Below are 27,856 nucleotides of genomic sequence, written 5' to 3'. Positions count from 1 at the left end.
AACAAGGACTATCTCCACACACACACTCTCAGTGCCACATTGCTTTTCAGTATGCTAAAGTACTTTCCATCCATCACAAGAACATTTGTCCCTGCCTTGCTTCAAAGTACTCCTCTGCGTGCTGTTATCTTTTCTGTGCTCTGAAATAATGTTTATTTGGATATAACTATACATGGAGAACCTGTGTAGCAGATGAGGTAGCTAGGAGCCAGCCGTGGCTGAAACTGATCCTCCGCTCAGAGCTGTGGCAGGCTCTGCTGCAGATGTTCCCAGGAGAGATGAGCAGAGCACCTCGCTGCAGCTGTTGGTAAAGGCTTTCCCTGGAGGAGCACTGCTCCTAGCTCTGATGGTTACAACAAAAAACAGAGCAATAAGAGTAATTGGGCGGAGTACAATAATAAACCACTTTCTTCTGGACACAGTTGCTGCAATTCTGCAATGCTGCATTTCCTGACAAGAGCAGTCCTGCTGCTTTATATCTAATCTTGCCAATAACAAAAGCGAGAGCTGGGAGCTGTGGCTGCAAGCCAGCAGAGCAGGAGATAAACAGCTTGTTGGCTGTGACCCTCCTGAATATGTCAGTGGTGTTTCACAACACTTCTCTTTCACACTTGGAAGCAAAGCGCAGCCACAGGATAACAGTGGCATAGATATATCTATCAGGAGATACAAAAGCATTCATTTGGTGCCTTCTTTTTCCTCTTATGAAATCCTTTTATAAATCCATAGTGATGAACACAGGTGTTGCAAGCTCAAGATACCACAGAACATCTCAGGGAAAAAAGGGCGTTCTTTAAAGGACATTTTTTCCTCTGGAAATCCCAATAATAGATAGTAGATGTGATCTGGGGTAGCTCCATCTCCCAGTCCCAGTGTCCTTTCACACTTGAGTAGTTTTCCTGGACCATGATTCCAGTTGACAGACCCATCACCATGTCTAGAGCCCACCAAGTTGGTCTGGGCTCTGATTCCCATTCAGAGTAGGGCTAGTTAATGACTTCCTGGAACTGGACCTGAAGAAACAAGCAAAGATGACAGAAAAAGCAAGCAGGCTATTTCCATTTCAGGAGACAGCATGGGGAGGATGTTCCCAGCCAACCTGTCCCCCCTCACCACAAAAGCTGTCACAGCTAAAGCTCCAGTTCTCAGTTTCATGAGGCTCTGGAGACCTTGGAGTCAGCCCAATTCCATCTGCAGTCATTATGAATTGACAGTGCAAGGCCATTTATAGACCAACCGTGATACAGCAACTTCCCTTCTTCCCTAGCTAATTGCAGTGATGAATTGTGGAGGGAGGGAGTAACTTGGCTAAACTCATTTGCAGGAATGTAATTTCCTGGAATTAGTCTCTGTTTGCCATTAACGTTTATTGCATTCCACTATCTCCTTCTTCTATTAGTCATAAAGCCATTACATTTAAACAAAAAAGCCAAGGGCACTTACTTGACTTCCTCATACTTTTTGCCTCGATAAAAGTTACTCTTTTTAATCAGATAGAGCAGCACCAGGTCACAAAAGAAAGCTCCCTGCAAAACAGAAAGACTTTGCCAGAAACAAGGAACAAATCTCCCTCTCCCAATGGTCACTGCTGTCCCTGCCTCCAAACTCTTCCAGACAGTACATGTGATGAGCTCTCCTCCCAGCTATCGTGCTCAGCCTGCAGTTACCCATCCTTCCTTGCTCCCCGTTCTCTTTCAGGCTTAGATTTGCACGGCATCTGAGGAACACTTGAGCCAGCAGGGACACTTTAGACCTGCTGTTCAATAAATTTATTTCCTGCCTCAACCTTCTCTTCAACTGCTTGCATTGAAAAAGGCATCGTACAACCAGAGCTTACAGGTGAGCTACTAAATGCTGGAATATCTCAGAGATGATGCATGACTGGAACTGGAAGGCAGGTGGAGAAAAACTGCCTGCAGTACTTCAGGGTCATCAGGGGGTGGGACTCGAGTACATCAGTCTTTACTGTGTTTGCCCTCACCATGGTAGCACTGTAATGAACAATCACAGCTCAGGGTTTTTTCCACTACCATCTTTCATCTTTAAAGTAGAAAAGGAAATGTTCAGATTTAATTTGTAACGAATATTAATTAAAGGAAAATAACTTGTAGGAGCTGCATTTTCTTTTACATACCATGTAATATTAGTGGTATTTAGACTACAATACATTAGTAATAACAGAGACACACCACACCGAGCAGCCAAAGTAGCAAAAATTCTGCTGGAGAAGATAATTAAACAAATGGTCCCTTTTTATCCTCATAACAGCTAACTGACAGCTCTGGGTCCCAATATGTTACTGTAAGAAAATACATCAACTTACCGCTCCCATGAGAGCTAGCCCTGAACCGATATTGATAACAGTGGGAATGATGTTAAACTTCCCTGCCTAAAAGAAAAACAAGTCATGAAGTATTCACTGAAAACACTTCAAGATACAAACGTAAGGGTTTGGAATTAGACAGGGGAAGCTACTAGTGCTTGTGGGTGTGCCTTGTTAGCAACAGGCAGGCATAACCATAGAAGGATTTGCAGTGAACAGTCATCAAGGCTAAAGGTCTGTTTTTCTCAGCTCCAACTGTTGATGGCTGCACTTCTGAGCTTGCATCATCCCTGGATTAGGCTTCTTTTTGCTAGTGCAGACGTGCTAAAGAAGCCTCTGGGGCATCTTTACATCTGCTGGACTTTACAAGGGACTGTTTTTTGGTATAATTGGTGCAGACTGCTGACCTTTACTTCATCTGCACTCCTGATCATCTCCTTTATTATGCAGGGTTAGCTCCACATAGATGAATGGTAAATGCTCTTTCTACAACAAGCCAGACAGGCTGTTCTCATCCCAAAGCTGCTTTTTCACTGAGAAATGTCTCCCTGCTTCTCTGTCTCCAGGCAAAGAAATATTCTGGCCTGAAACCTCACCTTGCCATTCACCATCACATCAAAACGGATTCCATATGCTTTAAAGAGAGTCCGGTACTCAATCCCTTCAGCATCCCGGTAATATTTGGCAAACCTGAAATGAAACAATACTGATTTTACTTCCATCGTCTGCCCCCACACAGAAGAACCCACCTGAGTTCACCCATCTGTTCCAATGGGTCTATTCCCCCTATCAAAAACAGCTTTAGCTGTCAGTGTGGCTCCGAGTGACATTCAGTTCAGGCCCTTCTTGGGACAGTGTTTCTTAGCTGATGGCAGCAGAAAGCCACTCAGACTGGGAAGTGTCTACCCATAGCTATAGCAGTTACAACTTCCCTGGACATTCCTTTCTCATTGCCACACAGAGTATGGAAAGAAAACATACTGCAACAGAGATTTTACAGCCTGGACCTGTGGGTCTTGTCTGCAATTAACTGACTGCTATTCAAGCAGAGGAGCAGTGGGTAACACCAATTACCAAGGGACTGCCAGAGGTCATAACTGATAAGTGTACATCAGGAACCTGGTGCAGACAGCATACAGAGGGCAACTGCGTGGACAAGTGTCTGGGAAGTGAGAAGCTTGCCACAGGGATTACTCCCTCCCTCCCACCACTGAGGCAGCATGGCTGACTGGGGCAGCACCTGGCACAGTCCAGCCCAGTACCACCTCAGTGCCAACCTCCAACACCTGTGAGTCAAACCAGCTCTGAGGGTACTGCATCATATTCTGCTCTCTACTTACCTGAAGTTGTACCCATAAGAGACAGACTTTTCTGCAAACTTGTTATCCAGACGGCTAAAAGAATAGTGGGGATTACATTCAGAAGGGGCTTTATCAAGATCACAGTTCCATTCAATCTGAATTCCTATCACACCACCCTTAATGAAAAAGAGAGACAGTGTGAGTTTAAGCTTAGTTCAGTTAGTCTGTGTCCAGCTTTGTCCAATGCTCGAGCAAGATTTCCGCAGGGACAAGAACAGATACATTTCTGTTCAAATGGTTCTGGATGGGCTAAGTTCATTTTTGTACTAATAATTACATTGCTGTCTGCACAACCCTACTGTGGTATCCTAGGAGGAGGCTTCTCATACAGTTTTCATTAAGTGGCTGTACCAATTCAGTGGCTAAGCTTTAATAACAGAAAACTGCAATTCTTTCAGAGAAGCCACATTGTCCTGACTCCCATTCCCCAGGGACAGGATAAATGGAACCAGCATGGTTTTAAGAAACAGCATCTCCATTTTTCCCTGAGCCTGGATGAGAGCAAGATCCCTGGGCAGTCACCAGTGGCTCTTCTCAGCCAATCAGTGAGCGGTACAGCCAGCTGGAGAAAGACAAGCTCAAAGGGCATTCCTACCTCCAAAGCCATTTCCTGAAAGTCATTCCCAGCCCATCTGACAATGTTCCCCAGGAGGAAGATGGGGCAGTAGGGATGCTCCGTGCTGTAGCGGCAGGTCTTTAGGTAGGACTCGTTGTTGGTGGCCAGCACATTCATCCTATGAATGATGGGAAGAGGGGAAGATCCTATGAATGATGGGAAGAGGGGAAGGCATCTTGTCTCTTTGCTTACCTACACAGCCCACAACCCCAAAGCTGCAGAGACAAAAGACTTCTTCAGCATTCTTCAGTCTGTCAGAGCCTGTCAGAATAGCAAAGCTACACCTCTTTCTACTCTCCTTACTTCTGTCTTAATGGAGCAAGAGCTGCAGCAGCAAACGCAAACAGTTCCTCAAATTTGCATTTTCCCAACCTTGACCACATCTTCCTTTACACAAAAGAGGAATATCTGAGAGCAGAAGCAGCTCAGAAAGCTGACTATGCAGTGGCTCCAGAACATACCCCTTGCCTTAGGAGCTCTCCCCCGATGCATCCCATGCTGTAGGAGCCATCACAGACCATGTTTGGTCACAGCCTTATCTGAGTTGCTCCAACCCAAGCCAAGGGCCTCCCCCTGTGCTTTAGAAGAGGAAACGCTAATTTTCCCACCCCAGCCACAGGCAGGAGAAGGATAGGGAAGCAAACCAACGTTACTGGCTCTGTGATGGAGAAGATACAGGGATCTCTGGGCACCTGCACTTACTTGGAGAATTTAAACTTGGGGAACCGGATCGAGTTCTTGATGTAAACAGTGAAGTTTTCTGCACTGCCGAGAAGTGGTTTCCTGGAACAGAAGGGTTTGTTCCATGTTTTACATTTGTACTCTGCTTACATGTTTAACTGAAGTTGCCATTTAAGAAACAGCTCAGTACCATCCTGTGCTGCTTCCACTGGGTGAATCCGCTGCTCAGAGCATAGGGCTTCAGCAGCCACACCCTGCACCTCCACGACTGAACCCAGCTCCCCCACTTTCCCCGCACTGCCAGCAAGATGTTAGTGAGGAGCATGCAGGTGAGGGGGAGCAGTGGCAGCTGGACACAGCCCTGGGATAGCCAGTGAGCCAAGCAGGGGAGTGGAGGGCCAGCCCTGCTGGGGGCCAAGCAGGGCTCCCTCAATATTAAAGCAAGCATCCAAGCAGAGGGAATCCAGACACCACCCTGAATGACACAAAAAACCAAGCAACTCAAGCTTGGAAACAGCACAGGACAGCCACGTACTTGGGCTTGGATCTTTTCTCCACTGGGCACCAGGCCAATACCTCACAAGAACCTCTGACGCTGTCCCTGTCTTTCAAACAACGGCCAGTCTTAACCCCTGTAGCACAGACAGCACAGAAAAGGTCACTCAAAGCAGCTAGCTGCTCCCTCTCCTTGCCTACAGGGTAAATGAAAATCAGATGCTCTTCACTGCCACCTTAAGCCCTCCTCCCTCCTGTGAAAAGCCCTCTTAGCTGGAACAGCCGCTCTGTTGTTGCTTCTCTGAGCAGCCTGGAGTGCTTTTTATTCAGCCATCAGAGAGCTGTAAACAAGGCAACAGTCTTAAAAGAAAATGATTGTTGCTAGCTGAAGTCAAAGATCTCTGGGGTTGTAACCAGGCTGATATCTGCAAAGGAGCCTGCCTCTACAGAAGAAGTACAGGAGGAGGGACTCCTTACCATTACCAGCCACCACTGCTTGCCCTGCAGGGCAGTCCTCATCCTCGTAACACAGGGCGTCGGGAATGCTGACACTCTGCAAAGCAGAAGAGGACAGAAGTGAAAACTGTGGCAGCACACAACACCCGGTAGAGATTCACTGAATCCTCTACAGAATGGTGATCAGTGAAAGCATGCAGCTGGAGCACTAACAGCAGGCAGTGTGCAGATAACTTGGCTATGTCACACTACCAGCAACATCATGCTTCAGCTATAAAGTCTCCCTTTTTGTCTCTGCTCAATCTAGAGAAGGTCAAGCTGTGGAAGAACCCAAGCAAGCAACATCTTCCACTACTCACCAAAAAAATGCAGAAGGCCACCACATTTCACCTTAAGAGATAATTGTATCTTCGATTAAAGCTGCAAGTTGTGTGAGCCTCAAAACTGCCCTATTCCTGGCTGCATGCTGGGTTAATGCAGCCACTAGAGGACAGCCGTGTCCTTAACTATCAAGCTGTGCCGACAGCCTGGACTACCCCGTGTTTCTGTTAAGGAAAATTAATCATGGCTTTGTGCCAACAACACTCCTTGGACTGCCAGCATCCTTGTCTCCCAGGCTCCAGCCCATTCTGAACCATGACTCCACAGAGGACGTTTAAACAAATACTTACATGTAAATGTAATAATGTAAAGGGCATTCTGGAAAGTACTAAGCATTCTCACATTTCCTGAAGGTAATGAAAGCCTGAACGTTCAGCCCTTCCCAGGGTGGGCCTCTTAGAATGTCTTCTCTACCCATAACCGAACCAAATCACCTCCAAGTTGTTTTCCCACGACCTTCTCTGACCCTAAACAATCACTATTCAAGTCTCATCTCCAGCTAGGCAGACATCCAATACCTTTAGTTAAAGTCTAATCAGCACCTCTGGAAATTCAGAGAGGTGAACCTTCCAGGTTTGCAGTAACTAGTCCAATTTTCCTAACTGATATATACTACAGAGTAGAAGCAGTCGCCTTCTATCCTTCCCGTGTTCGCCGCTCCCCAGACGTCCTCTGCCAGTTCTTACCCCCAGTTTTGTAGGGGTCTGGGAGCCAAAGGACTCAGTTCTTCCTACCTCAGGACACGTGGTTTGTCTCTGATTTGGGGTCACAATCAAATTTGTCATGACAAAGAAGACGTTTTCACCCTAGAATAAACAAAGGAAGGCAGAAAGGTTAGAAAAAACTATTTTAAAGAACCTGTTCTGTTCTGCAGAACAGTAACAACTCCCTCTCTTCTGCTGTTTTTCAAGGTAGGATACAGCAGAGCTGTTTGTTTCACTATTTGTTCGCTTGAATTTGGATATTGCCAGTCTCACACAGCTCTGACACAGAGAGGAGCAGTGAGTTCATTAGTCACAAAAAGGAAGGTGAGGGCTGAAAGCAAAGCCAGCTGCAGCTGTGACAGGTTAAGGTGTTATCATCCACTAGATCGTGTTGCTTCTATGATACAGCTTTGAAGTCTGATCAGGCAACTGCCTCGTGTGTGGAAGGACATACAGATGTAGCATGTCTCTGTGGTGCTAGGTGTTTTGCTTTGGAAACCACTAATTTGGTGAGCAGGACTGCTGAGCTTTGCCTCACTGCCTGTTCTGTTCAGCAAGCACTTGCCATCCCTCTCAATAAGGGACACAGTGCCTGACCAGGAATCACAGGCCCCATCCACCACAGAACCTTTCTCAGCTGTGGTCAGGCTGGCTGCCCTGGCTGTGCTGTTACAAACCTGAGCTCGTGGAACAAAGCTTCAAGAGATTCCTATATTTGCATTCACAGCCTACGAAAATTCCTGTGTTTCACTGTGAGTCTGAGCTCTAACATCACTATAATTATACTGGATTCAATATTGTAGCCTGATTGCGCAGTCACACCTGAACTCATGATGCCATAGTACAAATACCCAGGTTTGGAGGCCAAGAAGCAAAGCTAGTTATCTTCACCCAGTGTGGCACACTACAAGGACTCCCAATAAGCCAACACATGATAAAGAGACCAGTACTTGAGTCACAGGAGAAACATCTGACAAGTTGAAGTACTGGTCAGCATCACCATTTCATTTTTGGGTATGTACAACCGGCCACCTGCGATGGGTCCCACGGCTCCCACACAGCTTCAGCACAAGCCTGCTGCCTGGCCCTGCTGCTGCACAGCACACGTTGAGTGGAGATCAACAGCTGACAGTGGGGTTTGCTTTAACACTGGTGGAGACGCAGCACACAAACCCACAGATCTGAGTGAACATCGGCTGCAGAAGGAAGGCGAAGTCTTACGTACAGACAAATTGTTCAGATTGCAGTTTTCAGCCCAGAACCTTGATTTTCCTCTCATGTCCCTTCGTGCACACGTGCCAGCTGTGCTAGCAGGGAAGCACACAAACAAACAGCCCCTAGCAAGCACAGCCAAGCAATTTCCATTACAGCTCAAGGCCCCACCTGCTGGCATCTTCCCTTTAAAGCATCAACTCTGCATCTCACTTTGTTTAAGCCAAAGGAGTAGCAAGGCAAGTTTAGCCAGATCCATTTCAAGCAAGCCTCGTCACTCAAATTGCACCACATTTATTTCCATCTCCTCCTTCCTCTGAGCTGCCCCATGCATGCATGCCTGCTCCAGCCCATTAAAGGAGGTTCAGCTGAGCAGTCCCACTGAAATCTGCCAGAAGGGCTCTGTTCACCAAATACTGTCCTTTGTGAGAACGTCAGGCTCCTTATATATTTGCTGGAAAGTCCTCAGAGGAGGCATAGCACAGCTCGTGGCCCACCTGCTGTTTTCTCACAGGAAGACCTGAACACATCACTGCAGCCTTTCCACCTGCAGCCATGCTGGAACATGCCCTTCCACCTGAACGGCAGAGACAACAAAAGCAGCGTGACTCCCACCTGCGGAGGGATGACGTAGTCTGCAACATCCCACAGCCTCTCCCCCAGCTCCGAGGTGTTGGTGAATGCCACCCCTTTCAGCTTGGTGATAACAGAGCTCTGGAGGGACGTGTCTGTGTCCTGATAGCCTTTCTTGACAACAAACACCCACCTGGAAGAGCAGAGCAGGCAGCAATGTTAGCAAGTGGAACCACGGAACAAATCTAGCCAGAGATTTACACCAAGTCCAAGCAATGTTTAAGGACAAATCAAAACGTGAATGACACCAAACTCTCTGTTACTACTGAACTACTACTAAACTCAGAATGAACTGATGACACATGCTGCGCTTACCTACACCACTGGAGGAAGAGTATGGGAGAGGGACACCTTTGCTGGCACAGCTCCCCTTTGCAGCACACAGACCTGGACTGCACTAAGGCACGCAGAAGGCAAAGGCAGCCATCTCAGGAGCTGAGCAGCATTCACACACACTGCTCTTCCCCTTCTACTTGTGAGAAACCTGAGCAATAACATTCTCCACTCCCATGAAGTGACCATTCTGTTTTCTCCCCCAGAAGGGCTCAAAAGCAGAGCCTTAAGTTTTCCTCAGTAAATCTGTGAGGAAATGGCAGCTATAAACTAGGAACAATCTGGAGGAGCTTGATGATCACAGAGTGGACAGCCTCTGAACAGGGAGCTGTACACAACCAGGCAGACACTGGGCTAATGCCAGCCACCTCCATGACCAGATTTACATCTCCAGCCACTGAGGAGGTACTGCAGGCACTGACAGTGACAGTGCCTAAAGGCTGCAGATGCCTATGAAAAAAAAACAGTCAGTGTGGCCCCGGTGCTCCCTGGACATTCACAGTCACTGCTCATGCACTCCTGGATGTAGGACACGGCCTCAGCAATGTTATCTACAGGGCTCCTCCTTTAGCAGCTAGTACATACCAGAGCACCAAGACTGCATCTCTGTCCTGCTAACCGAAGCTTTGAAACCATACACCTCTCTATAAATAAATCCAGCATGCAAAAATGTCTCTACTATATTTAATGAGTGAAAGCATGAGGTGAAAGAAAGGTGAGAGGTCTCACACAGGCTGTACGGCCCCACATCTCAGCCTGCACACCGCAAGGAGTACGGCTGTATTCGCTGCACGTCAGTGACCACCTCCAGCAGAACTGGGCCTCTTCTGAGAGGTGCTCCAGCTATCTCCATGCCAACCATGCTCAGAAATAAATGCAAGGCAGCTGACACACACTCTGCTGCGTTCACAATCCCAGCTGCAGCAGCTCGCTCCCGCAGATACGTTTGCCACTTTGTGCTCGGTTCCCTCTCGTTCGGACTCAAACATTTCATGCAGCCCTGCAGATAAGCTTGGCTGCTCCCAGGGCTCAGCAACCTTGGCCCCACATGCTGTTGTTTCTAATGATTCAATTGTTAAGGCTTGGCACCTTCTCCTACCAAATACAGAAATGAAGGAGTAAATAATGCAGTACAGCACCATAATGCCATTTGATCTGTTTGTAATCACACATTAATCTGGAAGGTAGAGATGAACCCAGCAATCTCCAGCCAGTGAAAAATCAGATAAGAGCTTGTTAGATATTACAAAATCCCAGTGTTATAAATAAACACAATTATCTGTATTAAAATCATATACCATAGCAAGCAATCCCCGTATGCTGAAGTATCTTATGTTGACCTTCATCACAACACAGCAAGCAAATGCAACCACACAGTACGTTAGAAACAGGGCGATCCTTACCCCACCAGGTATGCCAGGATGGAGAGCTGCACCACTCGATAGAGAATCCCAACCTTCTTGTTCTTTGCAATGACGTATTTCTCTGTTTTATAATCAAAAAGCGATAGAAATAAACCCTTCCAGGACACCTGCCCCATTCTCCCAGCTCCCTCTTTCCCAGTGCCTGGAGCTGACAGCAGTGTTTGCAGCTCGGTTATCTGCACGTGCTCTGCAGGGAAACCTGACGCACCAACCCTTCAGAGCAGAAGGAGGCTGATCTCCTCCCTCCTGTCAGCTGCTTGCCAGCAGCAGAGCTCAGGCTGGAAACCAGCAGCTGCAATAACACGATATCCCTCCTTCGCTGCTATACGGACACGTCATTCTCTGGGGGAGCCCCCTCCTCACTTCAGCTCCTGTGCTTCGTTCTCTCTCTCCCTGTCACCAAATGTTTATAATGAAACATGTTATAGCATGAAGCTGCGTTGCAAAGCCATAGTATCTCACTGCTAAGTATTAAAGCCTGCATTCACTCTTCAAAATGATGGCAAAACAGCAGCTTAAATTTGTAACTGCTTCAGTGATGGCATGACTGACAAGAACTGGAGTCCTTACCACCCAAAATACTCAGCCACTCCACCACTCAGCCAAAATAAAACAATTTAAGAAACTAGAAACTAAATTCTGTACGTGGATGTGGTTAAGAGATCGTTCACAATCATCCAAATGCACAGCAAGTGCTGAGCTAGGTGCATTTAGATACAGGACATGGCATCTGATGCCATGCAAAAGGAGAGGAATAGATTTAACCCCACTGAGAACTGTTTACTACCTGGTAGCATAGAGATGAATCCTGGTGTAACAGAGACACTGCAAGGACATGAAATAACCATTCTGAAACCATGATGGAAGACACTGTCCCCTGGCTAAGGAGAGAACAGAGTGAGCTCTGAGGTAGAAAATGAAGTAGGACAGGATCTCCCAGCAGCACAGCCAGAAGAGCTGACCTTCCACACCAGAAGAAGCTCCAGCAGCAAGCTGAAATGTGTAACCAGAGTGTGCCCTTCCTAAGGAGGATCCCATTCCCATGCACCAATGGGGGATATCTGTTAGTTTTTTTCAGGGATGAGACTGCCCATAGGTGGAATCTATTAGAAAGGATTTATTGGAGATTTGAAGTGTTGTGCTAGGCAAATACTGCAGAGTTTTCTGTGTGCAGGGAGGAGCTTGTGATCAGCTCACACCTGAGCACACACTTGGCTCACAGGGCTCTGCCAGGACCAGAAATGCACCTGTGGTGCACAGCACCAAAGAGCAGGTCACAGCCACACGCTGCGTATGCACAGCGCTGCTTCAGCACACACACCTCCTCCCTATATCCTCAGAATACCTCATTTTGTCTCTCATCCCACAGTCATCCCTAGAGTTTCCTACTACAAAGTGAAATAACTCTCTCCAGCAGCTGCAGAACTGGAACAGCAATCTGCTGGGGAGCTCTTTAACCCAGCAGCTGCTGTGCTCCCCGCTTCCAGCCCCATGACACATGGCACAGCTCTCCTTGAGGCAACCAAGTAAGAAAAGCAGGCTCAGCCTACCTGTCCTGCTGCTGCTCAGAGACCAGAGCCAAGTGACGAGTGATGGGGCTGGAAGACAGGAGCATCCTAATGCAAGCTGACCTTCTGCTCGTCTGCTCCAAGTTCAGATGCTTCTGCAAGTACGAGCCACAGGTCACAGCTGGACAGGGGCTCTTATCATGGGCCACAGTCCCACACAAACACCACCTGCTCATCCTGATTCTGCAAGCCAGGAGCAGATATCAAGCACATCCCATGTCTTGGTGATGCACACCCTTTTCACTCACAACTGCCTCTGTCATTGCTCCTACTGCACTAAAATCAAGCAAGTTCATAACAAAGTTATCAGTGAAGACAAGCATAGCACTGTCCAGAGATCCCCCTTCTCCATCCTCCTCTACCCCAGAGCCACCTCCTTCTCAGTCTGGGTGACTGCACAGGCTACGCTCACGATGAAACCTGCTAAGAATTAAGCAGTGTGTTGCCTCCTGGCCTGGTTTTACTTTGTGACACAGACATGGGTCTGCTTTGTGTTTTTGCAGTTACTTTCCAGGTCAGTTAATCTGAGAAAGGGTTGGAAAAAGAACACTGTTTTGATTCCTGTTGTACCTGTGACCTGAAGATGTCAACCAGATTTGATCACAAATAAGAAACAGGATGTAAAGGTAATGGGACAGCCTGGGTTGGTGGGGACCATAACGACCATCCAACACCAAACCCTCCTGTTCTTGTGCATTGGTGGTTTTTGAAGCCATCAAACAGAAGCACTGTGACAAGTGCTGTTTCTGAACACAAAGTCTTGTTCTGAATCATGTGTACCTCAGAACATTCTGAGTATCACTCCACACAGGCAAAATGAATGCTGACAGCAGTGCTGCTGGCATCCTTTTGCCATCTTTTAGCTTTTGTACCCTTATCTTTTTCTTGTCTGGAAAACAAGCTCACTGGTGTATTTCTCAGAGCCTGTGAACTGTTCAAGCATTACAGTGTAATTGACATGGGGGGAAGAAAATCACTTCAAATCTAACCATCACTTAAAGGCAAAAATGTAGTTTGTCCTTCTCAAGGGACTCAGGCTGTCCCCCTTCTGCAAGACACCTCCATCTCAAGCCCAGCACTTTGAATTTCCCACGGAAACCAGAAGTTCTGCTCCTTCCCCAGGAGGATTTACTCATCTGGAAATTCTCACTGGGAAGATTTCTCCTCCCGTACTTAAACTCTTTCTCTCTCTCTCTCTTTTTATTCCTGACACATTACACCTACACATAACTTCTTGTAGAGCGTTAAGTAATTGCATTCCCATTATTCATAGGTACTCCTAAGATGCATGTCTCTTTTCCACCCAGACTCCTCTGCATGTCTCTCCATCTGTCAGCAGCTCCCTGGTGTTAATCCATCCCAGAGCTGAACTCAGTCCGGTAAGGAGCTGGTAACAGCCAAATAGAGGGACTGCAGAAATTAACTGCAGGTCCCCACCCTGACCTAAAGGCATTCAGAATGTAACAAGGTCGCATCTGTCTCTTTATGGCGTGGTAAGATATAAATATTTTATGTTCAGCCCAATATCATAGAATAATGTTACCTCTAAGTCACACCCAGGAGAGACTGAGCAATGGCAGACAACCTTGCCCAGTGCAGAGGTGACTCAGGAGTGGCTGCTGGAGGAGCCCATTTTAGCACTTGAGTTGTTCACTTCAATTCCAAACGGTCGCCCTTCAGTCACAGCTGTTCTCAGTGACACCCACTCCACTCTCTACTGAGCTATCGAGTGCAGCAGAAAACATCAGCTCCCAAATGCAGGACAGCTGACTCACAGAACCCTGAGCCATTTCTGAAGCACGGGAAATGCTCCCGCAGCAAATGCATCATGCAGACAGGTGCCAGAGCAGGTACTGAAAATAGAAAGGAGGCAAAGAGCACAGGATGTAAATAGATAAACTATTTCAGCAAGGAAATGAACAGTGGAAAAGGCCAGGTCAGCTCTCTTCACATCCGTTTTGTTTTTCTTTCTCACAGTAGACATAGCTTTAAGATGTCTAAGAAAAACAAGGGGAAGAGCTTAACAGGTTGAAAAAGGAAGTTCTCTCAAACCACAGCACACATACACCTTCATGCAGGAAACAAGCTGCTTTCGGAAAACGATGAATTTGGCTGCAAGAAGAAAGAACCATGTTTGCAACCTGCAGTGAAAACTGCTCTGGTCAGCTTCCCTTTCAAGCCTCGCTACGACTTTGCAGTGTAAATAAGAAACAGGTTACTCCTTACCAACAAAACAGTGAAAAAAAATCAGCCTCAATATGTGCCTCTTCGCTGGCACGTGCAGCCACAATGGAAATCCTCTCATCAGGAGTTACTGGAAAAATTCTGAGCCTTTTTTTATTTTATTTTTTATTCTTCCCTTGAAACTGCTCATTCACACTCTGTTCTGTGAGGGACTCAGACAGCAGAAACTGAGTCAAAATGCTCACAGAGTATCACTGGGACACTGAGCACGATGACAGCTGGACCAGCAGCACTACGCAGCGCCGTGCTGCAGTGGCTTCACCTGCTGAAGTCAGCCAACAACAGCATCACTGGGGAATAAAAGGAGAAGGCTCAAACCAAGGCCTGAAGGACACATAGTTTTTAATAAAACATGTTTTCACCTTAAATAGTAACGTAAAAGTACATCCTTACTTCTGAGCATGCCTGACATCACCTTTTTGCTTCTTTGCCAAGCTGTTATCATCCCTGACCTGGAAGGGTATGAAACAGGTCCTGGCTGCTCAGATACACTTCATCCCCTCGGGAATTGCACCATGACAAGTGGGTCTAGGGAAGTCTAGACTGAGGCCTCTGCCCCTTCCTCCCTGATAATCCCAAGTTGTCACTCTTTTCAGCCACAGGAAAACATACATGGGACTCAGACTAGATCCACAAAGAAGATCCAGTAGAAACATCCACAGTCAGCCAGCCTGGCACCTTAGCTCTAGAGGCTCGTGCTGCTCTAAGCTCTTACCTATTACCACAAGCAAGAGACTGACGTGCCCCAGGCATGCTGAGGGCCATGCTGCACATAGCAGTCAAAGTGGCAGTGTGGGGGCAACCTGCCTGCAGCAGCACGGATCCATTCCAGCTCATCTACCCTGTGATAAGGGATGGGAAATTCCTCTTGTGAGGATGCAATCCAATTAACCTCCAGATAAACCTGCTCCAAAAGCCTCTCAATCAAAGCACTTCATTGCTCCTATCTGATCTTACATCAGCACCTAGCACTAAATGAAGAATTACTTATGCTCTTTCATTGATAAGCTTTCCTGAACAGCAGACTTCCACTTTACTTACTTCCATGAACTACCAAACCACTCGCAGAGTTCAACACATGAACTTTCCAGAGTGAGGCAGAGCAGTCCCTCCAAGCCTGCCGCAGGAGCCTGGCTGGGATCAGACCTTTAATGACTCCAAATGAGTCAGCTGCAAATCTCCCGTGGTTCAGGGAACGGCAGAGCTGTGCCACCGCACAGTGCATTACAGTTAGGGCGAGGCGACACGGCCACAACATTGACGAGGGGGATTTTATTCGCAAATATTAGATCGCAAATAAAATTAGAAGCAGACACAGCAAGACTTCCATGGAAACAGCAAAGGAACCATCTGCGGTTTGGACGACTTCGCTAATCCCTTAAGTGCCATCCAATTACTGCAAATGCGTTTGGCATCTACTGCAGCGCTGGTGAGGAATTAAACGACAGAACGGCACTCATCGGAAATCACAAGTCACAGAGCTATAATGCATCTGAGAACATCGTAACCCGCTGCAAAATCCGACCTCCTTGGGAATCAAAGGGCTTAAGTAATGAGGGACGCTTAATTCAGAGAAGAAACGAGGAGACAAAAAGAGAGCATAACGCGATCGGAGGAAAAAGAGGGGAACTTTAATTGCAACTCCTCATTCTGGGAACGTAACCAACAAACCGGCAGCAGCCGCCCCGTGCCGGGACTCACCAGGTGCGGACCGCGGGAGCTGCAGCGCGGTGCCGGGAGCGGCCACCGACGGGATACTCATGCACAGGTGCAATTGAGCCACCCACATCCCGCCCTACGTCCTCACACAGAGCACATTTACACACAGCTCCTGTTGGGATCTGGCGCCCGGTGCCCTTTGTTTCCACCCGCACGGCACCGCCGCCATGTCGACCCCGCCGGAAGTGACTTCACCCAGCGCGACACATCGGGACGCGGCCTGACTGCCTCCCCGTAGTCTCGCGAGATCTCGTTTGAAACGGAGGCGGGCTGGCGCCGTTCCGTTCCCGCGCGGCCCGGCCGCGATGCCGCGGATGCTGCGCACGTACTCGCGGCGCGGCGGGTTCCTCCGCGCTCTGCCGCAGCCCGAGCGCTGGATTTCGCCCCCTCAGGACCGCAGACGGCTCTTCAGCTCCACCTCGGCCGGCTCCAGCGCCCTCTCCTCCCCCTCGGACGACCCCGACTTCTTACCGCCGGGGAAACGCCGCCAAAAGCCGTCGGGTGAGCTCCCCGCCCGCACCCGGTGCCTGCGGAGCCGGCGCGGGGCGGAGAAGGAGAACCGGGCCCCGTCCGCCTTCAGCTCCCCGTCGCCCTCCCCTCCTCCGCGCCGTCCCCGCCGCCGCCGCCGCCGCCAGGGGTCGCCCCGCCCCGCCCGCCGCCCTCTGCTGTGCAGTACTCCGCAATGGGCGCCGCCCCGCGCGGCCGCGCCGCTGCCGGAGCTCAGCACGAGCGTGGAGGGCGGCTCGGCGCTGCTCTGCAGCCCGGAGCTCTTCTCGTCGCACGACGCCTCGCTCGGCAGCGCCGCCAATTCACCGCGGGGCGGCCCCGGGCGGCTCCCGCTGCCGCAGACGGCCGGGACGGAGCCCCCGCGCGAAGCCGCTGCTCCTCCCGTCGGCGGTGCTGCGGGCTCCGGGGGGTCCCGCGGTGATGCGAAGGGCGGTGCGACAACGGGGAGCCCGGGCCGGCAGGGGGGCACGCCCGAGGGGCGGCTGATGCCGGTGGTGGTCTTGGACCGAGGGGCTGTCTCGCTGTGGCTGAGCGGGCAGAAGGCGGCGTCCCCGCCGGGCCGCCCGGCAGCCAGCAAGTACAAACGGAAAAGTGCCAAGCTCATTCCCGGAGAGGGCAGCACCTGTAGGAAGGCGTGCATCAGCGGCTTCAGCACCAGCCGCTGGGGGACGCAAACGCGGCTCCGACCGCACTGGCGGAAAAACAAGAGGCAGCAGCAGGCTGGCACACCTTTCCTCAGGTCACAATTGAGACAAAGAGGAAGGAAGAAGGACGTTCAGATGGCAGGAGGTACTCAAGACGCTGACTGCTCCTTCCTCAATAACTCCCACCACTGGGGTAGATTTCGAGCATCTCTGTCCTTCCATAAGAAAAAGAAAGTGATCTTGGACGACAACTCCTACAGCAGCATCCTCTGTAATCCCTTCGTGAATCCCCAGCTTTCGGGGCACCAAGTGACCCTGTCTTCCAGTAAGACTGAGTGCTACGCCTTGTCTGCTTCCTCTGCAGTCCTGCTGGCTCCCTTGAGTTCCTCTTCAGTCCTGGAGGTCCTGCTTACAGACGCAGAGAAGGTGTTTAGGGAGTGCCAGCAGGAGGGACCGATTGCCTTTGAGGATTGTATTCCCCTAGATCAGATGAAAAACTGCACGAAAATCGGAGAAGGGGTGTTTGGAGAGGTTTTCCAGATGGACAGTGAGAGAGGACCTGTGGCCTTAAAAATAATTCCCATTGAGGGAACCGAAAGGGTGAACGGTGAAGCTCAAAAGAGCTTTGGAGAGATTCTGCCTGAAATAATAATTTCAAAGGAGCTCAGTCTTCTGTCTGAAGAGTCCATGAATAGGACTGTGGGGTTCATCAGCTTGTACTCTGTGCATTGTGTTCAAGGGGCCTATCCTAAATATCTGCTAAAAGCCTGGGACACATACAACAAGGTAACAGGATCAGAAAATGATCGGCCAGACCTGTTTGGAGAAAAGCAGCTCTTCATGGTTCTGGAGTTTGAATTTGGAGGCAGTGATCTGGAGAACATGAGAAAGAAACTGAGTACTGTGGCTTCAGCAAAAAGCATTCTGCACCAGGTGACTGCTTCACTAGCTGTGGCAGAACAGGAACTGCACTTTGAGCACAGAGACTTGCACTGGGGGAATGTGCTGGTAAAGAAAACAGACGTAAAGGAGCTTAATTACGTGTTGAATGGGACAACGTGCACCATCCCCACGGCAGGGATCCATGTCAACATCATAGATTATACCTTGTCTAGGCTGGAGAAAGATGGGTTAACTGTCTTCTGTGACCTTTCCACTGATGAAGATCTGTTTCAAGGCACAGGGGACTACCAGTTTGATATCTACAGGCAAATGAAAGCAGAGAACTCCAACAACTGGACTGACTATCATCCACACACCAACGTCCTCTGGCTGCACTACTTGTCACATAAACTTTTGAAAGATGTGGTGTACAAGAAAAAGGAATCAACTTCTGCCATGAGAAAAATAAAGCAGCAGCTCACTAAGTTTCATAAAGAAGTACTGACTTTTGGGTCTGCCAGTGAAGTTCTAGACAGCAGCAGCCTCTTCCAATGAGTAAGGGAGCACAGGGCTGCCAAGAACTGAATCACTGATGCTGTCCTTCTCCTTTGCTGTTTTTTTTAAGTAGTCTTTTAAATGTTGGCAGAACGCAGGAGTGTTATCACCAGTTAGCAGTGTGTATGGTAAACTATCAAAAATGTGTAAAAAAAAAAAAAAAAAACAAAAAAATCCCAAAAGAACAAAAAAACCCCACAAAGAAGTCTTCTCAATCATGCTTCCACATGGACACTCCTTGAGGGGTGAGGGTGGAAAGGAATCAGATCTCGAGGGGGAGGGGGAGATGCCTTCAGGCCCAGTTCACATCTTGAATGCCACTTAGGTTATTAAAAGTACTTTCCTCATTCTATTGATTTTCTTTTTTAAAGAAACAAACCAAAACCAACCACCCAAACCCCACAGCTCTGGAGGTCAGTGAGTGCTGTTACCTGGCCAGAGAAAGGGGAGAAAGGCACTTCTTGATGTAGCTTAAAAATGAGCTTTTGTTCAGTTTGGCACAGTCTGTACCTGGCGTGGTGCTATAAAAGGTAAAGTTCCTAAAGTTTCTGTAGTTTGACTTTTAAAAACATTCTATTCTGCTGTATTAGGATCTTTTTTATCTGTGAGGACCAGTGATAGTATAAAGTTATTAAAAAAAAAGAAGTAGTACCTGTGTTCCTGATGCATTTTTGACAGCTGTGACCTTGTAATGCTGAGAGGATCCCAAAGCTGTAACCTGATGGTGGTGATGGTGGCATTAAGGTGATTTTCTCCATTTATCTAGAGAAGAAAATGCACAGGGGGTTCTGTAGTCTCGATTGCAGCTGGGTGAGACTAAACCTGAAGGTTCACATAGCAAATCTGAATTGTTTTCAAGAAGTCCTTGGCTAACATACTGTATGGGAACTGCTGAATCACGGCCTGAACCACTGATTGGCCACCTGAGGTGAGCACCCAGTCAGCCATGGGGCCACAGGTGAAGGTGATATACCTGTGTGAGTGGAAGGGGTGGAGCCTGGTTCCACCTCTCCCAAACCCCATTTAAGGGCTGACCACCACCAGGGAAGGATCTCTTCTTGGAGATCCCTCCCACGTGGAGTCCCCTGTGAGGTCCCCTGTGAGGTCCCCTGTGAGCCTTGTCATCATAAAGGTGAGCCATCTTCTCTTTTGTATTATCTGTATACTGTTTATATAAAACTACTTAAAATATACCATCCTCTATACTATCTCCTTGTGGAGTACCATCATTGGGAGTTATTTACCTTACACGTACACAGACATTAAAGAAAGTGGCCTGCAGAAGGAGGTAAATCAATGTAAGTGAACGTTCAATTTAATTATTATTGAAAATTAGTACACTCAATGACACAGGTGCATTAAGGAATGAAGAGGAATCTCTATCTTCAAGGCTCTTACTTTTGCTATCTTAAGTTACAGAAAGCAACTTGACAGTCTGCACTGCATGAAATTATTAAAGTGGAAATCATAGTGGAATCCTACCAGACATCCTCTCCATCCTTTTCCCTCTTAATTGACTCGAGTAATGGAACATAATTGAATATCTTTAAAACTTACCTGGTAAGGGCTGCAGTGAGCGTGTACCTGACACCAAGGACATGCTCTTCAGTCAGAATGGTGATATTTATGCTTTAAAAGAAAGAAAAGAAAAGCAGGATGAATAAAACCACTTTATTACCTGCCCACCTGGGTCCTGTATTTCACAACTGCCAATATTGGCTGTAGAAGAAGGATGGAAACAGTGGCAGTTAAAGGCAGAGGAGCCAGCCTGCCCTCCTGCAGGGGGATGTGGTGCAGCAGTGTTGGAGCTGCTGTTTGTTACTGTGGTCTTTGAAAGCTGCCACTGCCTTGAAGTGTTTCCTCACAAACCACTGTCAGTATGTCACGTTGCTTTCATTAATCAAAACTGGAATCTTCTACCCTTCAAAATATTGGGCTTTAAATTCATGTAGAAAACTTTGCCTCTGACCGTGCTTGTAGGGAATGCAGTTACCACAGATAAGTCTGCATTTCCTTCTTTAAAATAATAATTTAATACAATTATTAATAGTTAATAATTTAATAAAATTGTGTACTAATCAGCCCCATAGATCTTAGTAGGGGGGATGTGACAAGAAAGGAATCTGAACAGTAACACGCCCTGAGTAATTAAAATGCCCTCATTCTGTTCTTGTTCCAATCATTTGGAATCAAAGCTCTATCTGGATCAAAACTGGATTGATGATGTCGCCCATCTGTTTTCTCTGCCAAGCTGGAGGGGGGATGTCAGCATCCCCCATTTCCAGTCCAGTAAGCACAAGCTTTTAAATATGAACTATACTTAAATGTTGATCTTAAAGGCTGCTCTACTTTTTACTGAAACAATGAAGTATGAGCAAAGCTGTAATTCTAAGGGAAGATTTTTCACGTGGATCCAAACACTTTGGAAGGTTGAAAAGAACAAGGATAACTGTGTGAAACCAATGCCTTGTAAACAGTGTGGACAGGGAGCAGGGATCCCAGCCTTTCTTGTTCAGTTCTCAGTGTGTTCTGTGGTGAAAACAGCAGTACTCAGTGACAGCAACAGTGAGTGCTGGCCTACTTCAGAATACACTTTCATCTAATTGCCAATATGTGTCAGTTTTGAGGGCAAAGAAGGATAGAACAAAATACTGATTACTCTGTAAGTGCTCTCTAACTCACTGGGATGCTGTTAAAGCATGATGCATTTTGTGCTTGGCATTCCCTTCCGGAATAGTTAAACATTCAAGTGCAGGAACTTGGAAATTATCTCTTGCCTTGAGAAAATGCATGTGAGTGACAAGCTGATGTGAAGGAGTGGAGGTTATGGCCTAACTGAAAAGATGCAGGATGCAGGAGCAGCTTCCCAAAGTAGCACTGGAGGTAGGAAAAAGAGAAAATAATCATCTTTACCTACAGCTGTTTTCTTGAACACTGGATGCCCAGCTGTGCAGTTTAAGGGTAAGTCTGCAGAAGTGAAGGGTATTGGTTGGCCACAGTGAATAGCAGGAGAGGATGGCTGCCAGCAAAAGAGGAATGAATAAAAATAGATTGGGAAACTCAATGTGTCTGCTCCCATAAAATGAATTAGGTGCATGCAGCCCAATAAAAGCTTGGGAGTCTTAAATCAGCACTTGAAGCTGTAGTCCTAACAACCAAAACAATGTCCCTACCCTGACCTGCTTCAGCATTTACTTGGGTACAAAATGAATTTGAGCCTGAGCTGTTTTCCTGGAGCATTCAGCTGAACAGTAAGCTGTTCTGCACACAGGATAATGCAGCAGCCCAGTTAATTATTCACTATTATTCAGAGAGTGGATTTTAAACAGATTTTAAACATTGTTCCACTCGAGTCACTGTTCCATGAATGCCCAAGGTAACTTTGTACAGTGAAGTGATGTCTACACTGTTGTCCAAAGCTGTGAAAACTGAACAACTCTTTGCTGAAGTGCTGTGCCAAGCATGAGGCCAAAACAAAATCAGGCAGCTGCAATCAAATGTCAGAGCTGTGGTTTTAGGATGACTGCAGCTGTTGTGAAAACTGAAAACACTGGAAGCACAGATAGGAATTTCTTGCATGCTGAGAGCAAAACAATTGCAATGAGTCCATGAATGAAAGGTGACAGTTCTGATCTGCATCATTCACAGAGATGAAAACATGGCAACAGATCCCCAACAGCTTCCCACAGTGAGTGAAACGGAAGAGGCTCTGACAGTTTGGGCTCTGAGGTTTTCAGAATGCTCTGTTGGATGTAGCAGCAGTTGTCCTCAGTGCAAAGTTTCTGAGGAAGCATAGCACTGCAGACTGTATTCTGATCACAGTTCCCATTACCTTGCTGAGACACAGGTAAAGCTGGGGTTACACTGAAATGCAGTTTTGATGTGACAATGCTGCTCTTCAGGAAAATCAGCACTCTCTCAGGTCTGAATCTCAAGCAGGTGAGAGAGTGAACAACTGGTCTGAAGCTGGTCAGTGAAGGGCAAGCAAGAAACACATATGAATGCTGGAATCATTACAGGGAAAAGAGGGAGTTTTAAGAAATCCTGGCAGCAAGAGGAAGAAATATTCAGCTTTTCCACAACGTTTCACCACGCTGCCTTATTCACAGCAGTTCCACTTTTTGCTGGGAATGTACAAAACCCCATCAGTCTGAAGGAACAGACAGCCAACATACACCAAGATGGAGAGAGTTTCAAAATTAAACACTGTTTATGTTTCCATTAGATAAAGACATTATCTAGTGGTATAAATTATCTCTTTATCTACAGTATGTTTTCAAATAGAAAACGCAAGAACAGAATTAAAGCTGTCCATCTTTTCCTACCCTTGGTGAACTCCACAAGGAATCCAGCTAGCAGATATCTGATTGAAAACAAGGCACGGTCAGCCAGGATGGTTTTCTTGTGTCTAAATGACTTCAGTCACCAGTGCTGAACTGCAGACATTAAGACCTACGTTAATCTCTTAATCTTCATTAGTTGCTCAGAGCTGTAGATGTGCAAAGGCAAAAGCCTTTGTAATGTGAGCTGAGTGCTTTACATTTTTTACTATTTCTTTTAGGACTGGGAAAGATTTTTCTATGTCCCTCCAATGCCAAATTAAAAATAGAATCATTACATGGTGCTTGGAACACAGATTCTAAATTTGTCTTTGAACCATTTCCCCAACGAACTAACAAGTAGCACTCGTTATCTGCCAGAGCACAGCCACAGCCTCCCGTGATCCCACTGTGATATCCTGGAGACCATCATTAGTGCATCAAAGCCACCATTGATAGCCTGTCCAAAGTACTGCAGTCCTGATGAAATTTCATGGGCTTTTACTCACTAGTTGGGGGATGGGGAAGGACAACAAATATAAGGCAAGATCTCTCTCCTCTCCTTTGAAAAATGCCCTTCCTTCGTTCCTTCGTGAACGAGGCTGCTGTGAGGCTGGTTTCTCAATGCTCCTGACATGCAGAATTGACTATCAGCTACAGGCAGCACGTGAATCCTGTGTGAGTCCCACTGACCATCCAACATCTGCAAATTTCTCATTCATCCGTGGAAACGGATTGTGAAGGTCCTTCCTCTCAGCCTCCTGCTCCAGAAACACAAGCTCCTTCTTCTCCCAGTGTACTGGAGACAACCCCCAACCAGAGGTTTCTCCACTACGTTACAGAAATCCGCCACCAGAGGGTGCGAGTTATTTGAATTCGAAGAGATGTGCAGAGTTGTTTTCTGCTTCCCACCATTAATGCACTGCACAAACCTTTGCAGTGCACCAAAGTGGGTTTTTCTCGGTTTGTTGTTAAAGAGGGCTCAGTTGCCATTCAAAGTGATGTAATTAACTCATTTCCCGCTGGATCCAGTAGCTGGGCCCTCAAAACATTTTGTTTTCTGCAAGTCCTGAGAGGCAAAGTTTCAGCAGCTACCCATGCACACGCTTATTATAAGTGCTGCAAAGAGCACTGCTTGGCAAATCCAAGTCCACACCAACAAATGAGCTACACACAAACAGGAGAAGTGGTTTTATCACACTGTAATATCTGTATATCTCATGTACAGAATGGTTTTATTTCTTGAGTTATTTCTTTTTTTATACTCCAACAGCTGAGATAGGATCGCTGGCTTCATCCCGCAGTCCTCTACCATACAGGGAGAGCACATTCAGTGAGAGCACAAAGGAGGAATGTTTTATTTGTCACTACTTAGGCATGGTTGGAAAATCCCCAACATGGACTGTTTACGCTACCAGTGTTTTCACCTTTGTCTCCAGGCAATAGACGTAAACCCTCCCTTCTGTTCCTTGGATGTGATAAAATGGAGCTCCAACAACGAGATCTGACACCCCAACACACTTCACACCAAATGGGCAAAGTTCAGGGCCAAAAGAAGGTACAACCTGGGCCCCAGAAGAAAAGAAAAAAACCCAAGCAGCTTTTTCACTGGCATTCTCTATATATAGCTGTGTGGAATTAGCTCCTTGCAACAGTAAGGCAATTTTTAGAACAAAACAGCACATATCTACTTATATGTGGATCACTTCCCTATAATTTATTACATTACTGGCATCCTCAGGGACAGATCCTGTAGCCAGTGTAACAGTACCCAAATCATTATTCAAAAATGTGACAGAATAAAAGGCAGAATAACATCACTGATGACGTCTTTTCCCATGAGCCATGAGAACACAACATAAATACAGTATGAACTCCTTTTAGCTCAATGTCTTCCCAGTCTTTTTCAAATTCGATGATTTGCTCTGGTGTTCCCAAAGCGTCATGGAATGATCACTGCACAATCCACATCTTGCCAAACCAGATGCTTGGCAGCTCCACGATTGCTATTTGTGAGGTATCTAACCAAAGAAAACATGGTGTAGTGACAGCCCGTGGCCTCCAGCAGCCTGATGTGAGCAGCTGAACTCTGATCATTTACCCAGCTGAGCAACTTGTCCCAGAAGCTGAGGCCTCAACAGATCTCATTTAAAAGAGGCAGGAAGCATTCTCAGCCAGGGAGGTGCCCATGCAGGAAGAACGAGTGCAGGCTGCTGGGCCAAAGCCTGTTTCACAGCAATAGTAAAGCTAATTGATTTACTCAAACAATTACAACGTCTTTAACTCTTGCTTCAAAGCATGTACATTTGTCAGGAGGAGAAAACGTGGCTGTCATTTGAATAAACTAGGTGTGTGAGGCCACTTGACCTGTGTGCCACTGCAGTATATAGTGGATCAGTAAATAGGTTCAAGAGAATGGGTGCTATGGGAGTATTTGAGTTTGGAAGGCTGCGGGGTTCAAGTCTTCATCTTAAAACTGCAGCTACAGTTAATTAGAAATAAACTGCTCTGAGTACATGCAGCAATGTAAATATTGTAACAGACACTGCAGAGAGTGAACGTGTTTGATACACAGATACTTCATGTATTTCACATCATTAAAAACTTGACAGTCTGAAAGGGAGTTTTCTGAAAGCCTGGTAAAGCAGCCGTGATCCTTGATTCTACAGACTAACCTTATTTGTAAAGAAAAGCTAATAAAAGAGCTAGAGTGACAACATTTGTACAAGCTAGGCACCTTTAGAACTCATTCCTTAACCTCCTCCAAAATAAGTTCTCTGGAATCAAGAAGACAGAGGCCTAAATGAATCAACAGAGCCAGGGCATCTCAGAGTGGACATCCTGCACATCTAATGCAAGCCTACTTTTTCTTCCACCCACCACTAAAGCATAAAAGCAGACACACGGGTGAATGGAAACATCTCTCCTCTGTATGTGAGCTTAGAGACAAAAAATGTGTCTTTGATGTTGCTCTCTACTCACCCCACGCACGTAGAGTTTGATCTCAGCCACATTTCAAGGGTGTTCAGCACGTTTCTCAGTCAATGGTTTTCCAGAAACACTTGCCCAGATACCATGGCAATGATTACGTTGTCATCAGTCCGTCTGCAGTCATGGCTTTCATTAAAGACTCTATCCCTGTGGGAAGGAAAAAGGAAAAAAAAAAGTTGTTTTATGGGACAAACTACATCTTTAGAGCTAGAAATGTCAGTGTTGCTGCAGGGCACTTATGTTCTCTGAGCTCTCAGCACACAGCAGATTGTCCAGTGCAGTCACATGAGGCAAACGTGCACGTTAATGTGCACAAGGATTAATGCTTTCTATTGATGTTGGCTGTCTGCAGCTGATAGCTCTGCCTTCACAAGCAGCATAGGGGGCATTTCTGCAATGAAGCTCAGTAGTGCAGGAGTCATGCTACTGGCAAGAGGAGTCAAGGAGGAAAGCAAGACTCCCAGGGGGATGCAGCAGATCAGGGAACAAACACATGCCCTGAGCAAGAATTTTAATTCTGAGGTTCCTCTGTCAGGTAGGATGGACTCTACACTTTTCCTCTTGGCAACTTCTCCTCGTGGAAACCAGAGTCAGATCTGACAGACCACCAGACTGATTCATTCACAGCCCTCTATTGGCAGAGCCTGTCACTAAGAGAAGCATTGGAAAACAAAAAGTGAGAGCTTTGAGGGTGAGAGATCACGAACAGAGAGGAGGCACGAGAGGCTGTATTAATGCATATGAAACACAAGGAATCACTTGAGTGTTCCGGGAGCTTCTTGAGACACATGAACTTAGAGTACCTGCTGCAGTGTGTTCATAATGTCAATGTTGCTTCATGTTTCAGATCTTGAAGAGAGCAGTTGATCTGCTGCAGCTTTCTTGCAGGCTCAGTTCAGTTTGGGTCTGTGCTCCATACTGCATCACAGCAAACCTCATCTGGAGGAAGAATACGGCAAAGCCAGAGCTGGTTAGAGAAGATGTAAGGCAGGCTCACTAAGTCCCTCTGAGTGCTGAATTTAGTCCCAAACTTTTTACTGCACGGACAGAAAGCACGAGTTGCAAATGGTCAGCAGATGATCCATCTTTATCCCTGTTTCTAACACACATTTGTATTCTGGTGATCCTGTTTGGACCAGCTCCAGGCACTGACTTCATTTTTTCTTTGGCTCACAACAATGATTTCTCTGTCTGAACTTTCTGGATTTATCTATCTGGGCAGACCTTTTCTGACCATATAGCTCAGCTTCACTTTGTCCCCAGATATCAGGCTTTATTTAAATCATTTAAAGTAATGTCTTGTAAGCCTCACTCCTTTTTATGTCTACTCTTTCAAGGTGCCCTGAGAGATTCACCTAGTAGAACACCGAGGTGAGCTTCATGGCATGAAGACCTGCTCCCAGCTCTTCTGCTCTCCTCTTCAGCTACTCCTCTTCCTTGTCTTATTAACATTTAACTCTCACTTTACAATATGCAGAATTATTACCAGCATCTCAGTGAGTTGCTTAAAAAGCAGCAGTCATGTGAACTGAGGGGATCTCTGCGAAGGCACTGTGCTGGTTTTGCTCCTAGCCCCATCTTGGTGAGGCTCAGGAAAGCTGTTGCCATGCAAGCTGGCAGTGAGTACACACTCAGTTCACATCCTCTGCAGTGGTGAGGGCCTGGTGATGCTTCTGCAGACAAGCCTGTAGGGCAGGGGGGAGGCCAATGAGTGCTGAGCAGACTCATAGAGGATGACAGAAGATGCCATCTGCCAAATAAATGTTCAGCATCCCCTGCACAGCACTGAATGCCTCCTGGTGGGGGTA

The 27,856-nt window shown here is 47.0% G+C and overlaps 3 protein-coding genes across 4 annotated transcripts in view; 2 read left to right on the top strand and 1 right to left on the bottom strand.

Annotated features, from left to right (window-relative positions):
* The window catches only part of CTNS (cystinosin, lysosomal cystine transporter), a 79,417-nt gene that overhangs the window by 14,174 nt on the left and 37,387 nt on the right, over positions 1 to 27,856 (top strand). The window lies entirely within an intron of this gene.
* Positions 406 to 11,198, bottom strand: P2RX5 (purinergic receptor P2X 5). Of its 2 annotated transcripts, none has more exons than XM_065732005.1 (12): positions 10,599 to 11,198; positions 8,845 to 8,995; positions 7,000 to 7,119; positions 5,954 to 6,029; positions 5,517 to 5,613; positions 5,003 to 5,083; positions 4,280 to 4,418; positions 3,664 to 3,800; positions 2,920 to 3,013; positions 2,324 to 2,389; positions 1,444 to 1,526; positions 406 to 1,013 (listed from the first exon to the last, which is right to left on the bottom strand). In XM_065732005.1, exons 1-12 carry the CDS (start codon positions 10,733 to 10,735, stop codon positions 938 to 940), a joined length of 1,257 nt encoding a protein of 418 aa, XP_065588077.1. In that variant the 5' UTR covers positions 10,736 to 11,198; the 3' UTR covers positions 406 to 937. The 2 variants fall into 2 exon arrangements, with proteins under 2 accessions (XP_065588077.1, XP_065588078.1); XM_065732006.1 differs by having other exon boundaries at positions 7,048 to 7,119.
* HASPIN (histone H3 associated protein kinase) lies at positions 16,389 to 18,797 on the top strand. The gene has a single exon (XM_065731979.1). It carries the CDS (start codon positions 16,456 to 16,458, stop codon positions 18,736 to 18,738), a length of 2,283 nt encoding a protein of 760 aa, XP_065588051.1. The 5' UTR covers positions 16,389 to 16,455; the 3' UTR covers positions 18,739 to 18,797.

The sequence above is a fragment of the Cyrtonyx montezumae genome, unplaced genomic scaffold (assembly GCF_038088225.1).
Source record: "Cyrtonyx montezumae isolate F1298 unplaced genomic scaffold, pur_monq_1.0 scaffold_15, whole genome shotgun sequence".
NCBI classification, from domain to species: Eukaryota; Metazoa; Chordata; class Aves; order Galliformes; family Odontophoridae; genus Cyrtonyx; species Cyrtonyx montezumae.
The sequence above is the reverse complement of the archived record's forward strand: the minus strand, read 5'-3'. Positions and strand labels throughout refer to the sequence as shown.